Genomic DNA, 14222 nt, shown 5'->3' with positions numbered 1-14222 from the left:
AATAAAATGCTGAGATCAGGGAAAGAGATAAATAGAGCATAATTGGAGTTATTTCGCTATGCTCAATCCTACCTGATCTCTCTTGGTGACAGGTCCCGCGACATGCCAAGCAAAAAAATGCACACAATGTCGTTACAAACATGATGATCGGATTGAGTCACAAGCCTCGGAGAAATGCTAGGGCGTCCAACTCAGTCGACGCGGCAGGACGGGCCCCGGTCCTGTTGAGGAATGGGCAAGGGTTCTTGACGCACGGACGACGTCAGGACGTAAGCAGGTTAGTCCGAACAAAACGAGTGTCTGCACACTAAATATTGGTACCCTAGCTGGAAAGACGGAGGAACTCGCAAGAGCCCTTCGAAAAAGTGCATTGATAACTGCGCTCTGCAAAAAAACCCCCTGGTCTGGTGCCAAAAGCTGTAGCATTGAACGCAAACGCGGTTAAAATGGCTATAAAGTTCTCGATTTAGGTAGCCCACATACTCAATATGGTGTTGGCATTGCCATCTCAGAGGGTTTCCGTGATGCCATTAAAGAAGTCGAACGATTTGATGATCGGCTGATGAAGTTCACCATTATATCAGCTGATCGCACTATTCACTTTTTCACCCCGTACGCACCACAGACGGGAAGCTGTCACCCGAGTGAACTATTACAAAAATCTTTACGATAATGGACACTCGGGATGGGGAGAAAGATCTGTATCGACTTGCTAAAAGCCGTAACGAACATACATAAGATATCGAACACTTCTGTTGCGTTAATGACAAGAACGGTACTTTGCTTACCAACCGTCGAGCCGCAACGGATGGATGGGGAGAATATTTCAAGCAGATTTCAACTGAAGAATTTGCTCATCCTCCACTTCCACAATCATTGCCGACATTTGGACCAGTTCCACCTGTCAATGCAACTTGGTGCTCAGAGGTGGCGGTGAGGAAGACGGGGCGGCAACCCTGTCGGCCAAATCAAAACCAAGTGGGCGAGGAGAACTTTCATAGTGGTGGCACCGGGAGACGCTGTACTCACTTTTGTTTGCCAGCCGTGATGCAGTAGGCGAATGCTCCAAAGGCCTAATCAGGGCGATCAGACCCGAGTCTGCACGGGGACTCATCTGAAGTGATAATTGGCCACGAAACCTTACTAGGGGTATATTGATACCATGGGAACCGGGACAGCTCCTGAACTCTCATACTTCGGGTGAACTCCCGTTGTATGTGAGTACAGCTCAGTTATATTTGTGGTTGTGCTCAGGCGAGAAGAGACCTTTGGGCCTCGGCGTGGTGTTGCGTTTCAACACGAGTGCCGTACTCCTTAGTTCGGTAGAGATTTAGGTAATTCTTGCATCCACCAGTATGAATGCTAAGCCATACACTTGGCACAGACTGGTACCGTTGTTGCTTGTCTCACCGGGGCTCTGATTGTGGTCACAAAGTCAATCCGTGTCTTAAGAAGACCGTGGGATTAAGTCGCAAGATAGGTGCTCACTTTAAACCCTCAAGGACTTAACTGTCAGCGCAACTGGAGTCGAGGATAAAACGAATGAAATCAGGTGAAGCCACAGGATCTGACGATATCGCATCTGACCTCTGGAAAGCGAAGAGCTGGGACCCAACAATGTGAATTCTTTAATCGGGTTATTCAGGAAGGAAGAACACCATTTGACTGGCAAGAAAGTACCACTGTTCCAATATGGAAAAAGAAAGATAGTCCAGCAGAAAGTTCAAATTACCGTCCGATGTGGTTACTTTCCCATACCATGAAGATTTTTGAACGCATTCTTAACAACCGTATTCGCGAAATCGTTGAAATAATCGTGAATCAAGCCGGATTTGTCAAAAACTGCGGAATTACTGACGCAATGTACGCTTCGCGGTTACTCATAGAGGACTACCGTGAGAAGCATCGCCATGTTAATATTGTATTTCTGGATGTGGTATGCTTTACGACAACACTTAGTGCCAGAAGAACTCGAGCGCTGAGTTCATTTGCTCTACCATGATCCGAAAAGTAAAATTCGAAGTATGGCGGGTGTGTCAAAACTGCTTCGTGTTTCTGTTTGTCTTCATCAAGGAAGCGAAGCACCCCCTCACCATTCCTCTTTGTTCTTGTTATGGACACCGTCACACGGGATATCCAACGTCCAGCACCCTACACACTGCGTTATGCAAATGATGTTTTCCCATCATCTAATAGCAAAAATGATCTCGAGCAACTTGCCCAAAAATGGAATGATCGCCTCATGCAACACGGTCTCAGATTGAATCTAAACAAAACTGAATTTTTGACGACCGATCGCTATGAAGCAGGCACAATCACTGTCAGCGGTAGTGATCTGCCCAGAACTGAGCGATTCAAAAACCTCGGATCAATGCGATTAGCCAATGGAGAACTGCGTTATGAAACTGCTTCACTCATTAACGTAACCTGGATGAAGTGGCGCTCCACATCTGGCGTTCTTTGTGATCGGCGTATCAACAAACGCCTCAAATCTAAAATTTACCGCAATGTCGTCCGTCCTGTCACTTTCTATGCTTCTGAGTGTTGGACGTCTATAAAAGACAGTGAACGGTTTCTTGCGGTAATGAAGACAAAGATGTTGCATTGGATTAGTGGCGTAACACGTTTTGATCGCATCCAAAATGAGGATATTCGCGATCGTTAAGGGGTTGCACCGATCGTGGAAAAATTGCGAGAGAGTCTTCTTCGATGGTATGGTCACGCAATCCGTGCTAACGAGAATTCACTTGCCATGATTGGTCTGAACATCGAAGTAGATGGTAAACGACCAAAAGGAAGGCCGAAACAACGGTGGCTTGATGCGCTGGATGGCGATTTAAAAGTCTTGAGATTGTACCTGCGCAGGAGCGATCAGAAAAATGCGATTGGATGTCGAAACATAAAACCTGGACGACACTGAAGAGTTAGCTAGAGTAGCGAGAAGCCACTTCTTCCTCGGCCCAAAACTTATTTCTTCCCCATTATAAATTATAAAGTAAAATACGGTGAAATATATTTAAAAATCAATAATTTATTGGACACCTAAAAAGCACATAATAAATTGCAAAGGGAGCTGGCAAAGTTAAGGTTAAAAGAGCACGCTAAGGTGCTGTGAGTCAACCTTAACTTTGTCTTCAGACCAAAGTTATTGGAATAATATGATATTGACACGCAAAGTGGCCAGATCGCCACAATAGCTAAAGTAGCCTATCAATTTGTCATTTCTTGGCACTTGATGATAATAATTATAATTATTATAAGTAATAATAAAAATAATAAAATTACACGAACTTCATTATGCTCTTCTTATCTGGTATTTGTTGCTGATTTGAAAAGAAATCTACGTTTTCTTGGATCGATCTTCCTCTGCAGACTGCGGGCCAGATCAATTCGGTTGGCGGCTCCGGCGTCGGGTAGATCGGTGCGCTCAACTAATTCGCCGATCTTCTCCGCGGCGACAATTCGAAGAATATTATTCATAAGATCATCTTGTTTTTCCCCCTCGTCGATCGGTTCCGCAGGTGCGGGGAGCTCTTGGGCACGATCATCGCTAGCCACCTGAATTCCACCGAGATCATCATCAGCTGGGGCGCTTTTGGAAAAAGTCGCTGAGAGCTCATCGTTCTCCGCTTTTGCTGAATCATCGAGGTCGTGAACCACTGGCTGATCTTCAGCCGATGCCGACATGGTTTCGCCCTTGACTAAACTTGAGGCTAATTCGACGATTTGTTGATAATAGCGTTTAGCTTCTGCTGTTGGCGAGTCTTGCATTTCTTGAGCTGGCATTTCTTCAGCTGGTTTTTCTTGAGACAATGTATCTTTACTAAGCTCAGGCATGGGCAGCGATGGTTCTTCTGGCTTCAACTGGTCTAACTTTGGCGATTGTATTGGTTCAGCAATTTGGGCAGATTCCAGCTCGACATTAGGTTGATCCTCTATGATCTTCACTTCTTCTTCGGGCACTGGTAAAATTTCCGCTTTCAAAGCTACAGGTTCAGCTTCGCCCAGGCTATCTTTCATTTCAACTGGCTCAGTTTCAAGCATCACTTGAGTCACTTCTTTCTCAGGAATTACAGGTTCCAAATTTTTAACGATCATTTCTTCTGCGGGGGGACTTTCTACCACAATTGGATCACTTGTAGCTACTTTGGTCCCAAGATTTTCCAAATCGTTCGAATTCCCTTCACTTGGCGCCTGCGCCTCTTTTATATGTTCATCTAAATGATTTTTCAATTCATTTACGGACTGAGCCTGGAGCAAGTTAATTTCCTGTTTTAACGGTTCACTATCAGTGATAACTTGAACAGGGATGAACATGGGAAGTTCGGATTTCATGTGATCATCTAATAATGCAGGTGCCGCCATTAATGTGTTCATATCTGCTAAGGGAGATGACGTTTCAAGCATATCTGCTGGAGCTTCATTAAGTTCCTGAACCATCGCAGGAGTTTCGGCGGCAACTTCAACTGATTTCACCGATGTCCCTGTAGGGAAGAGCTGTTGCATGTTAGTGTCTTGTGTCGCTAGCGTCACTAAGCTTGAAATCGTTTTGATTATGTCATTTTTCTGTTCTTCTGAGGTCATTTCTAGAGCTGGATCGTTTTTTAGTGTATCAAGTTCTGGGTTTTCTAGCTTTCCTTTGGTTTCCTCTGACATTGCAATATCTAGTTTTTCTTGGGGCTCTTCTAGTCTGTCTTTGATCGTCTCGGCTTCCGCAGCAGGCATTTCGTTTTTGTTTTGCAGTACTGCTTGTTCCTTTTCCAAAATTTGTGATGCTTCTAGTGGCAATTCGTCCCTGGACACTTCTTGGGCAGCAGGCGCTTCGTTTTCAGTTTGCTGAACAGCAGGATCGTTTTTCAACATTTCGGAAGCTTCAAGTGGCAATTCATTGCTAGGTGCTGCATCGGCTGTAGGCGCTTCGTTTTCGCTCTTCAATAAGGCCGGTTCCTTTTTCAAGATTTCGGATGTTTCTAGCGGTAATTCATTATTGGGTGCGTCCATGTTTGGCATGGCATCCTCTTGTGCAGCTCCGGATTCTTGGCTTAAAATTTGAGGCTCTTTGGACAATTCTAAGTCGCTTTTTGGCATCTCTGGATTATTTTCCATTATCTCTGGGTTACTTTCCGGCATTGGCGATGATTCTTTTAACATTTCATCTTCATTTGGTAAGCTTGGTTCTTTTGGAAGCGCATCAATATTAGATTTCAATTCTTCTCCACTTTCTTTAGGTGTTTCAGCTAATTCGTCAATTTTAACTTGTTCTTCAAGTCCGTCTTTCATTTGTGATGCTTCTGCTGGCATTTCACTTTCGATAGGGAGTACTGGTTCTGCATCCATTAACATTTGTTCGGGTTCCTTTTCCGCCATCTCTGCAGCAAGTATTTCTTGGTCTAATTTTTTGATAGGAGCTTCACTTTTTGGAAGTTCTGGAATAAACTCATCTAATATGGGCTGCGAAACAACCTCACCCTTCGGCGCTGTTTCTTCTGCTGGCTTAACTGATTCCGAGCTTTCAGCATCAGCTTTCAAAACGTGCAAAACTACTGGGTCCTGAATTTCTACTACCGACGGAAGTGCAGGTTCCGGGGCTTGAGTTGGCTCTTCCACCAGCTTCAATTGTTCTTCAGATTGTGGCAAACTCATGTCTGGCTTTAGTGGCGCTTCTTCGGTCTGAGGCTGCATTTCCTGAACAGTGGAGGACAAAGAGGCTTGATCTTCTTCTGCGCGTGTGTTATCCATAGGAAGGAGAGGTTTGTTGTCTTCAGAAATACTAGCACTTGTTTCCATCATATTTTCTGCAGGTGCAGCTGCTGATGTCAGTGTTGGAAAGCTATCATCTGATTGAGCTGCCATTTCTTGAGTCAATTTAGTTTCAATTACAGCCTGTGTCGAATCGTCTGATACTTTTAACATTTCACTATCGGCAGATGCCGGAAGCAATTCAGGCATGGGCACCTGCTCTTTCTTTTCATCTTCAGCTTGAGGCATCTCATCAAGGAGTTGAACAACAGCTGCCTCTAACGAAGCCTTTGTATTTGATTCTGTTTCCAGGAAAGGTTTTGAAGGTTGTTCAGATAAGAGATTGGTTTCAGGTGCATTTGCAGGAGTAATGAGTTTAGTCATATTATCTTCAATGGGAATTTGTTCAATGGGTTTGTCAGACTCAAGTGGCAATTCCTGTTTCGCAGCTTCTGTAACTTCAGGAATGTCATGATTTTCCACTGGTACAACCTCTACTGGTTGTAGTGACACTTTTTTAACTTCTTCTTCAACAACAGGCATCTGTTCGGCTCTAAGTTGTGTTTCGCTGTCTTCTACGATGGGCTTCAGTTGTTCTTTCGGAGGGATTGGTCGAACTGGTGTTTTCCTTAAACCATTGACTGCATGGTTGGCGATATATTGATTTCTATTCAATACAGGTTTGATTTCAATAGGGGTTGCGGTAGTTTGGGGTCTGAATCTAGTGGGTTTGGCCTTAACGATTGGATCTGCAGTAGCAGCAGCTTTGGTGGGTTGTCGTCTATAGTTCGTTTCTCCCGTACGCCTTTTCGTTGGCAAGGGTACAGAAGTCGTTGTTGATAAAACTGGTTTCGACTCTTGTTGCATTTTTTCTGCATCAATCGAGGCTTCTTTTCGTAAGTCATGCCTTTCCATCTCCATTTCAGGTGCAACGCCGAAGTTTCGATTGAGATCATAGAACCGCACTGAATCAGCACAAGGAAAGCCCATATCTAAACTACGAACGCATGTAAAGGATTCCTGAAAGTAAAAAACGATGTCAATATCATATTTCGAAATTAGCTGATATGCCGCTGCAGTAGTAACGACATTAAAAATGCTTTTCGCTAAAATATTTATTTTTTTTACCTGACTAAACAATGTGTTCTCAGGGCAGATAAAACTCCACCGGAAGACATTCTCCTTTCCATCTGGAAATGTTACTGGCAAACACACATGGAAAATTTGGCAATCATTTTCGATATCTGCATAGTAGCCATACAATCTGCCATCACAATTGAATCTGTCTGTGATGTCGGCACGTATCGATGTAGCGTTACTTGGTAGGTTTAGTGTCGACATAGCTATTTCAGTCTTTCTACTAATTAATTCGTCATCTACCATTGGTATATCCTGAAAATGAAATAAGAAAACAGTTAGAAAGGTTGCCTTCGAAATAGAAAATATTTTGTTAATAGAGTTAAGACGTTTCAACAATTTTTTTACTGAGTAGGATCCATGGGATTATTGTATGAATATCTCTTCCTCAAATGCACGAAATTGCAACTACATACTTATTCCTGACTAATTATATGTGAATACGAAACTGTCGTTTGTTATATGGTTGCCATTAATCGATTTGTAGGGTATAATGCATTAATAACACACTTTTTGAAACGTCAGTATAAATTATAAAATTTTATTTCGAGTTACTGGCTTAAGTCTTTCGTTTTTAAAAATCACTTTTGAGTTGCCGCTTCTGCGAATATCTTCCGCTTCAAGCAAGGGTAGTTGCATTTTTGATTACCACCTTATCGGTAGCTTGCCCACCCACTTCAATAGCGTTTGCCGCCACACCAATCCACCGCCCAACAGTAACACTCCACCAAACTTATAAATTCTTCTGGGAACCATAAACGTCAATTGCAGATGGACAATTTCCTTTGAGTTAATAAATTTTTCTGCAATTTTCATAGGCTTTCGGCTATTTCAATTGCATTAGTTAGAAATATAAATTCTCGTGAGCGCTGCAAAAGATACCCCGTAGACACTAAGACAGACGCTAAAGGACGTGACCGGCATCCGGAAAAAAGTACAATGAGTCGCGCCAAGCTACAAATTTGATGAATCAAAAAAGAAAAATATTCGTTTGGCACTTTACAAGAATCGCAGGTGTAGAATACAAATCGCATTTCAAGTGGTGCGCGCGCAATTCTTTTACGAAAATTCATTCCGTATGCGAATGCACATGGAAATACTCGGAAATGCTAAGAATCAGAGGAAGCCTGGACAGGTGAGGCGGCATGGATTTTATAGTTCAGACAGTGCTTTGGAACCCTACAATTGCGAGATGGAGTCTGTTTAGGATTCTGTGATATAAATGATTTATATCGAGTCGAGAGTTTCCTTCGCTTTACTGGTTTGCAGAATATTATTTAACTCGAAATCTATCAAAAGTACGTAATTCGTATGCAAAGGTTTTGTTTTAATTTCTACAAATTATCGCACCTTCAGATTTCAATCCACTGCAGTTAGATTTGTATGATACATGTGCGGACTTACGTTGAGTCAACAAACTCTTACTTCCACATTTCGATGTCTGCCTTCAAATAACATAACGATGACGGTCTATGGAGAAGCATTGTTTCAAGAGAGGAAAGGGTCATCGAAAGCGGTTCGCGAATACGCAACGGAACTAGGCTGTCATGTTTGAAACTGAACAATTATGATATTTATGAATGGGGTTTCATTTAAATGGTATTACGGATGGTGGAATTGAAGTGTGCAAATTAAATATGGAATTAATGGATTTGTGGTTGAAGAAGGAAAATGAAATTTAAATTGAATATTGTTGAGGTGAAGACATTGCTGGCCAGAAAACATAAAAAGACATAATGAGGTCTGCATTTTCAATTGCATCGTTAACAAAATCACGTGTCTAGATAAATGCGATAAAATGTCCAAAATTAGATAAAGGATTGAAACAGGTACTCCGGAAAGGCTTGGTGGATAGATTTCTTCCTGGACTCAGTCGTTTATACTCTACTATTTTTGGACAATGTAATTAAAAGACAGAAAATATTTTTGTACCTTTTTTTCTTTTCCTACAAAGACTTCCTGTTCATGTTTTCAAAGTCATATTACTATCCATCTAAGCTTGGTGGCCGCACCAATCTCTAGGTGAGCTAATAGCAAAGGCTTTTCCTTTCATTATTACCTTTGACGTTTCGATCACCGAAATGGTTGAGCGTCAGTCTGCCTAACTTGTCACCACATTTTCAACCTCGTTAGTCTCAAATGCCGGTGTCTGCCTTTATGATTTAAACGATGATAATGAAACTGAAAAGCAGCCTAAACAAAACATTAACAAATCATCCAGGGTCTACCTAGAGTTCCTCAGGTAGACTCAAGATATCAATTTGGCGAGCTTAGCTAAGATCACACTTGCTCATTAGATAATTTTCCAGGTTAATTCTTTTCGCCTCTCTACTGAAGGCGATAGTCAAGCATTGATACTACGAGTAACTAACATATAGAAAGACTACATTTCTGCAATTATTATTAAGTGGTAAACGTCGTAACCGTTATTTACCGTGGGTTTCGCTATAGGTTATCAAATGAATGAATAAAGGCAGAAAAAGGCATAATTTGCAAAAATCAACTTGCAGTGCGAATGAAAGTTGGCAAAATTTAGGTTGATTTTTGTTTCTTTCTTTTTCATTAGTTCTTCGTCAAAAAGAAATCCTCTTTTGAGAGTCACGTTGAATGGCCTTGTTCCCAAATGGAATTGATCTAGTTCTCCCTCTGAAACTTTGGAGATGGCCCGTAAAGTCTGTGTTTTGATGACGTAGATAGATTGAACTTGCCTTACAGGTAGTGCATTCGTTGACTCACTTTGGGGAGACTATAAATGAATATAAACGAACTGAAGAAATATATAAGACGAATTCTGGCTAAAACCACTTAGAAGAGGCTTGAAACTTTGTGATCTACCCTCTTGTGGAAGGAGTAAACAATCCTTCGCCTTTACAAAGTAGGCTCTCTGAATTCTTAAAAGCTTAAAGGCTTCTTGAAATTTGTAAATTTTGTAAAAGACTTGGACTTTTTTATGTAGCAATGACATGCTTTTCAGAACTTTTCAATCATAATCCCAAAATACAGAAAAAGCTGGAAAGGGGGAATGAAAATAAATAATAACTAAATTTGTGACTGTTTACTTCTATTCTTTCCATTTCTTTGAGAAAATATTGAATAACTCGTATGCACTTATAACATGATGTTATGAACGTAAAGATCTGCACTGGAGAAGGTATTTTCCACAAACGACATTAGGTAGTGCAATAGCATTTTGCCGAACAGCTTGGCGCAGAGACGCGGTGCCCAACTTGTTTAAGGGTAAGCCTTCCATTCGTGTTCTGAGTTTGATTCTCGGTTGTACTATGGTTGTTTTCAATTTTTTTGCTTGTACACTGCTATAGTAAATGTATAATATTATGTAGGATGATAATGAGACTGAAGCAATGAGATAAAGAAGCAAATGTTTTACACATCTTCTTTAGCTTTTGTTTCGTCTAGTAACAGAGGCGGCCCAACTAGGTTGAATTCGCTTCTTTTTTCGGCCATAAGCTTAGTTCGGGCGAAGACCAGAGGCTTTGAAATAACCATCTAGCTTATCAAGCTATCGCCTTTTGATCATTTCCCATAAACTTCGATGTTTAGGCCAATATTAACTAGTGAGTTATCGTTAGCGTGAGTTATATTTTCCACGATAGGTGAAACTCCTAATCGATCGCGGACATCCTTATTCCGGACATGATCATACATCTTGTCCCTATTACCGTGGGGCGGCGTTTATTGTCTTGGATAGTCGATTAGCAATCAAAACCGATACAGGGCAACAGACTGAACGATTCTGTCGTAGATTTTAAGACGTTTTTTGATGTGTCGATCACAAAGGACGGTAGTTGTTGGACACCGCTTTATTCAATTTCATGCTGCCGTTGGATAGTGGATAGCATTGACCTAAGGTATTTAAATTGCTCAGTTCTTGGCATGCCGCTACAACTGAAATCTGTTATTGACATAACAATATTCTGGGATACCTCATAATTTCAAATTTTCGACAATTTAATTCGAAAAATTTAAAATCACAATTTACATCAGAGTAAAAGCAGATTCTGATAAATAAACGTGGAAAATGCGATGTATACAATGATGATATTGAAGAAAACAAGTAGGTAGTGAAGATTTGCACTGTAGAAGATCTTTTCCACGGATATATGGTACTTTACGGATATGCCTATGTCTAAAAATAAGCGTCAATGGCTTTCTGCGCTTTTGCATCAGAAAACGTGCATCCTGACTTGAGAAAAATTGAAACAGACATTAAAGAAACAGTCGCACCTGGTTTGCTAGTTTTCGATATATTTTTAGTTCCACTAAATTCCATCAACAAGATAAAAATCTGCTAAAAGGAAGGAATTTTTCCCGTATCCATGACTTGGGCTGACTTTTCTTTCCAAACAGCAATCTTTCCTTTACGAGTATGTCGACACCTTGTTCCCTTGAATTTCGTTTGCTTGGGAATATAAACAAAAGTTGGGGATTTTTAATGAGTTGTTCGTAGTTCTCAATATAGTAGTTATCAACTTTTCCGCACCCCCATGTTTCCAAAAAATGTGTTATCGAAAGTTTCTATGCTGCAATGGACGAATTGGTTGAACGACCTTCCTCTCTCGGGTTCCAATACCACTTCGTTCATCTTTGTGCTGCCCCTTTGCTGTAGGCGTATTACACGCACAGGATTAATTGTGATGATAATAAACCTGAAGCAGAGCGTAAGAAAAAACCCTGTAGGTGCCGTATACTCTACAAAGGAGTCAACAGGAGGCATACTAACAAATTTTGGAGCCAGATGTTCTCAAGTCCAAGTTTCAGGCGTATTGATACTTTTTTGATGACATGGAGCTCTTCAGCGGAAACACTTGGCATCGATATTGGGGACCTATTGAGTAGCAGATCACATGTGATTCTAGAATGATGGCCAACTCTTAGGCAGTGGCATATTGTGCGCATGAGACCAATGGGACCGATTTGAACGCTGGGATTGTCAACAACTTACACTCAACAGTTTAACAGCAAACCTACCTATCAACGAATTCGATATTTAAGAATATCTATTCGTTTTCGGAATTCTAGTCTGAGCTACTAAGCTCTTTTACTCGGTGATAGTTTTATAAAACTGAATGCATGAATATGAGAGAAGCGTTGTTTTTTTCAACTGAACTTTTACCAAAGTTAATTAGATTTAACATTTTAGAAGCTAATTTAAATTTTTAAATTTTGTCATTTCATTAATTGATAAATTATTGGGCTTTGTACTGTAGAACTGCAGTGCGGAAAATCGTGCACTTTGATTGGTTTTTAGGTAAATACCTCGAAATTCAGACCGACATTTTCATCCCAATATCTCTATGAAATTCGCTCAGGCTCAGTTTAAAACCTTCACCTAGTTTCTTTTCCAGCTAGATAACGTCGATTAACGAGAAGCTTTATCTTATCGAGTCAAAGAGTTCAATTAAGATTCTTAAAACTACTGCACCAAACCATCTGCAAAATTGCGTCAATAACTAACTAATCTTCGAATTTGAGACGCTATCGTGCAAAAGAATTGAGTAGAAATATTTGACTTTTCCTTACTGAAAGTCAGTCCCGCAACCTGCAATTCTTTTATTCAGTCAAATATGAACAGTTTTGCAAAAAAATGGACAGATATGCTCGGCTATATTTAGCATATATGATGGAGAGGAAGACTGCCCTGCACTTCAAATGCACCTGTGGAGCTTCTTCAACATCTGGTTTTAGGAGATAGCCTTTGATTCGTAAGAGCCCGGGAGTAGGTAGAGAACTGTCTGAGTAAACAGATACCACAGGATCACTTGACGTTCTGGAAGGGTTTCCATGTCTCAAACTTTAACCTAACCACTCAGAAACCGTTCTCCAATTCACTACCAGGGAGTAATGTCAAAGGCCGTGAGGTTTTGAAATCTCAGACCCCCCGCCATGAAATCATTCGAAGGTATGAATATTGTAGTTTCTATATTGTATAATCTGAATAAGGTTTCTTAGCTATCAAGAGCTCTAAGTTGTAAAATGCTTTGCAATTCTAAATTGATTTGTCTCTTTTGAAAAGCGAACGACTTTAAGTTGATTTTATCAATGAGCTATAGTGTGCGCATCAAAGTTATAAAATGTTGGAGTAACAGTTCGAGGTGCTTATGCTATGTAAAGATAGTACAATATTCGTTAGTGAAAGTATTAATAGTATACGAGTAATCTAGCGCTTGAGGTTCCCATGAAGTATGTGTATCTAAAATTATGATTTATTAATATTCATGTCCGCCGTTCTTCAATGGCTTTCACATTCCCACGAAGAACAACCCTAAAACAATTGAATGCTTAATGCACACCCAAGTCTAGTAAAAGTTTATAAAAATCACGACTACCTGAAATTTCTCGTACTAGCCAAAAACAAATTCCACTCCTCCAACACGCTCCACTCTACCAACCAATCAATTAATATCAATTAGTTATCAATCTGAATTTCTCTACTTTCAATTAGCTCCATACAGAGATCTTATCAAGTGATATGAAATAAATCATCAGAAAAATGTTGAACATTTTTATAGTCCCACACAACACTGAATACCAATAAGCAATAACTTCAAGTTCATTGTTTTCTCAAAGTATAATTGCCACGGGTAGATTTTAATTTGCTTAAAATAGCTACTGTTAGACAAATGAAATTTAAATACCACTCTACGTGCCATTGACGTCTTTTGGTTTCTTGGATTTTTAACCACGCATTACCATGGAATATCCAATGTAAATCAAGCAGGTGGCTCTCAAGATGCCAAACTCTAGGAGCCACCTAGAGTCGCGTAATCCATCTAATTTGCAAAACATCATCGTAAAGCTATAAAAATTCACCCGAATTTCAAACGTGCACTATTGACAAGTCAGTTCGATGATCTTTGCTCGGGTAATTTGTTTAATTAAGCCAACTTTATTTACTAATAGCTGAGCAGTTAAGTAGATGAAAATTCGGATATGCATGTTGGATTTTGGAGAGGTGAGTGTCGTGAAAGCGATTTATATCCGGTTGTAGACGCACAATGAGGAAGGAAGGACATTTTTGGCTTCTTGATACTGTTTCCCAAACATTGACATTGGATGATTCAAGTGACTAGAATTGGGCAATTAAAAGTGGATTTAGAGCGGGCTATTGTAGTGTTAATGGTAAACCGGTGGTTCGAAGCTCAATGTCCTTGACGTTTTACCTATAAATTAATTAACATCTTCTTATTACACCTTCGATCGGATGCATTTGATTTTTCGTCTGTCTGTTAAAAAATCCCATATTTCCATGATACAATGAGGCAGTTTTTTGTTGAATTTAATATGAGGTCATTTAGGCCATTATCAGCTAGTTTACAGTGGAGTGT

The 14222-nt window shown here is 40.4% G+C and overlaps 1 protein-coding gene across 1 annotated transcript in view; it reads right to left on the bottom strand.

Moving 5' to 3' along the window:
• Window positions 1-3011: 3011 nt before the first annotated feature.
• Window positions 3012-14222, bottom strand: part of LOC119649091 (fibrous sheath CABYR-binding protein) — a 29159-nt gene continuing 17948 nt past the window's right edge. The window contains exons 2-3 of the mRNA XM_038051094.1: window positions 6868-7131; window positions 3012-6759 (exon numbers count right to left, since the gene is read on the bottom strand). Coding sequence (XP_037907022.1) covers window positions 3307-6759; window positions 6868-7131 — 3717 coding nt within the window. The 3' untranslated portion in view covers window positions 3012-3306. The remainder of the gene's footprint in view (window positions 6760-6867; window positions 7132-14222) is intronic.

This window comes from Hermetia illucens, chromosome 2 (genome assembly GCF_905115235.1).
Source record: "Hermetia illucens chromosome 2, iHerIll2.2.curated.20191125, whole genome shotgun sequence".
Taxonomy (NCBI): domain Eukaryota; kingdom Metazoa; phylum Arthropoda; class Insecta; order Diptera; family Stratiomyidae; genus Hermetia; species Hermetia illucens.
Note: the sequence above shows the minus strand (reverse complement) of the source record. Positions and strands in the feature narration are given on the sequence as shown.